This window comes from Castanea sativa, chromosome 5 (genome assembly GCF_040712315.1).
Source record: "Castanea sativa cultivar Marrone di Chiusa Pesio chromosome 5, ASM4071231v1".
Lineage (NCBI taxonomy): Eukaryota > Viridiplantae > Streptophyta > Magnoliopsida > Fagales > Fagaceae > Castanea > Castanea sativa.
In genome coordinates, this window is record NC_134017.1 from 61,031,751 (window position 1) to 61,034,537 (window position 2,787).

Sequence of the window (2,787 nt, forward strand, 5' to 3'; positions counted from 1 at the left end):
GTAATAACGTTGATGAGGTGTTCTCAATTTTGGTGAAGATACTAAAGAAGGTTCAGCCTTGTATTAGCTTAATCACCATGGTTTCGAACTGAAGAGATAGATTGAAGATCTCCTTCATTAATGGGCTGGAGAGGGAGATTGTTGTGGGTCCAGCCCATGTGAAAGCTCATTTAATGAGCATGTTGGCCAAAAGATTCCTAACTTAAGTCATGTTAGGAATTCATATTCTGCTAGGAAAAGTAGACTAAGGTGGCTGAAGCTTTTTTGTATATAAAAAGCATGTGTGTGTTGCATATTGAATAGAAAACGAAGAAAGAGGAAGACCCAGAAAAGAAAAGAGAGAGCAGTCAAGAGGGAGCTGCTTAGAGAAAAAGAAGACAACCAAGACAAAGCTGTGCATGGAAAAGAAAAATAGATAGGAGAGAACAAAGTGTTGTTGCCTTTGAGAGATATAATTAGTGTGTGTGAGAGCAAAGAAAAACAAGAGAGATTTTTTTTTAACCGTGAGACAAACAAGAATTATTGTAATTGATTTGATAATAGTGAATTGATTCAGAATTTGTTTCGTGGTTTTTTCCTTCAAAGAGAAAGAATTTTTCACGTAAATATTTGTGTTCTTGTATGTGATTACTATTTTGAATTGATAGCTTTTGTGATGATATTATTTGGGACCCAAAACAAACGCCCACATAATTTCTTAAACCCAACAAAATATGTGCAGAAACTACATAACATATATTGCTTGATATCTTTTTTTCTTTTTCATAACTTAATTTGGCAATCAAATTTTCAATCAAAACATATCAAAAAAATAAAAACACTTTATTTTTCAATAAACTAAATTATTTACCCATGTGATGTTTTTTTTTCCCCTGATGATCAAGTAGCTAAAGGTACATCAAATAAGCAATTAAATTGCAGAAAACATCCTATCTCCGCTTGTTTGGAAGAGTAGGGATGCTTTGTTCATTCCTAAAGAAGTTACCAGGATCAACCTTAGTCTTGATCTCTACCAACCTGTTGAAATTACCCTTGAAATACTTGATCCCATAAACTCTTCCTTCTTGGTAACTTGCCTTGCCATTATGGTTAATCCCCAAGTCAAGATCTTTATAGTTGAAAAATGCCTCCCTTGGATTCTTGGACACAAATGGAGTCATGAAACTGTAAAGCTTTCTTGTCAAATTTATATAGTAATCTGTAACCTCTTCCCCACCCTCATTCCAATTTGCTGCATACTGAATCTTTGCCAGGTTTCCTGCTCGATGAGGGAAAGGAACTGCCTCAGCTGGAATCTCACTCATTCTTCCACCATAAGGATTGAATGTCAGTGCCACGTACTTCAGCTCAATCAATTTCTTCCAAATCAATTCCAACCCATCCTTTGAAATCGGCTTCTGCACATAGTCTGATTTCCTCTTCAAGTAAGGTAGTGTTTGAGGTACTCGACTAAGCAAAACATCATTCGGCGTGCCAAGAGCAAAGTTTGTCCAGAAAAGCACAGATTGAACCCAGCTGGTTTCATTGCAATCGGACTTTTTTAAACCCAATTCAGGAAAGCTCTTGTTCATGACAGAGAGAAGTTGCCCAGAGTCACCAAGGAAAAGAGCAATAAATGTAGCTCTTCCAGTATTCTCTTTATTTGTGCCATTTACCACGTCCAAGATAAGCCTGATGAAAAGGTTTTCGTCGAGCTTATCTGCAACATGTTGCCACTTAGACACAATGTCTGTGGCATTTTGTTCCAAGGTTTTTGCTACTTTGAAAACAGTTACTATTTCTGGAACACGAACAAGTTTGATTTTATATGACACAACCACTCCAAAGCTAGCTCCTCCACCACCTCTAATAGCCCAAAACAAATCTTCTCCCATAGATTTTCTATTGAGAAGTCTTCCTTTGACATCAACTAATTGTGCATCAATAATGTTATCGACTGAGAGGCCGTACTTCCTCATCATGTTGCCATAGCCTCCTCCACTAAAGTGGCCTCCAACACCAACCGTGGGACAAACCCCAGCGGGGAAACCATGGGTGTTGCTTTTCTCATAGATTCTATAGTAAACTTCACCAAGAGTTGCTCCTGCTTGAACCCAAGCAGTCTCACTTCCCACATCAATGTCAATGGATCGGAGATTGAACATGTCAAGGACAAAGAATGGGACTTCTGCCACATAAGACACCCCCTCATAGTCATGGCCTCCACTTCGGATTTTCATTTGGAGGTTATGCGTTTGAGCACAAACGATGGCTGCTTGAATATGAGACTCATGCAAAGCAGTGACAATGAGAAAAGGTTTACGAGTTGTGGTCGTGTTGAATCGAAGGTTTCGGATGTAGGCTTGCAAGACAGATGAGAAGGAGCCATTGCTGGGAGTATATATTGCTGCAGAGATTGGATGAGATGGTTGAGAATGGTTTAAAAGGCAGTGAATAAAGGACTCAGAAGCTGATACTTGCCTTGAGAGAGAAAGTAGGAGAAATATTGATAGCAATGGAAGCATTGTTGCCCTTAAAATCCCCATATTTGGTATAATGGATTGGGCCGAGTAAGAGAGGCTGAGTTTTTACTTGAATCGCCTAGCTAGGGTGGAAATATATATAGAGATTAGCCGGCTAAGAAACTCGTTGAACAATAGATGAGAAGATTTTGTAAGCCACCTCTTATTTTGACCAAGAAAATTCAACACACGAGATTGAAACGTGAGATTTAGACATTGAGATTTGGATTTAAACATTTTATTATTGATCAGAGCCCTACATTAAAAAAAAAATGTTTATCATATG

The 2,787-nt window shown here is 38.2% G+C and overlaps 1 protein-coding gene across 1 annotated transcript; it reads right to left on the minus strand.

The window, feature by feature from the left end:
• Window positions 1-736: 736 nt before the first annotated feature.
• On the minus strand, window positions 737-2,563 carry LOC142633610 (berberine bridge enzyme-like 8). The gene has a single exon (XM_075807851.1). The coding sequence runs from the start codon at window positions 2,523-2,525 to the stop codon at window positions 930-932; it is 1,596 nt and encodes a 531-aa protein (XP_075663966.1). The 5' UTR covers window positions 2,526-2,563; the 3' UTR covers window positions 737-929.
• Between the last annotated feature and the right edge of the window lie 224 nt (window positions 2,564-2,787).

Bases quoted from the DNA above. Each gene is read 5' to 3' on its own strand.
- LOC142633610 (XM_075807851.1), bottom strand. From the start codon at position 2,525: ATGGGGATTTTAAGGGCAACAATGCTTCCATTGCTATCAATATTTCTC.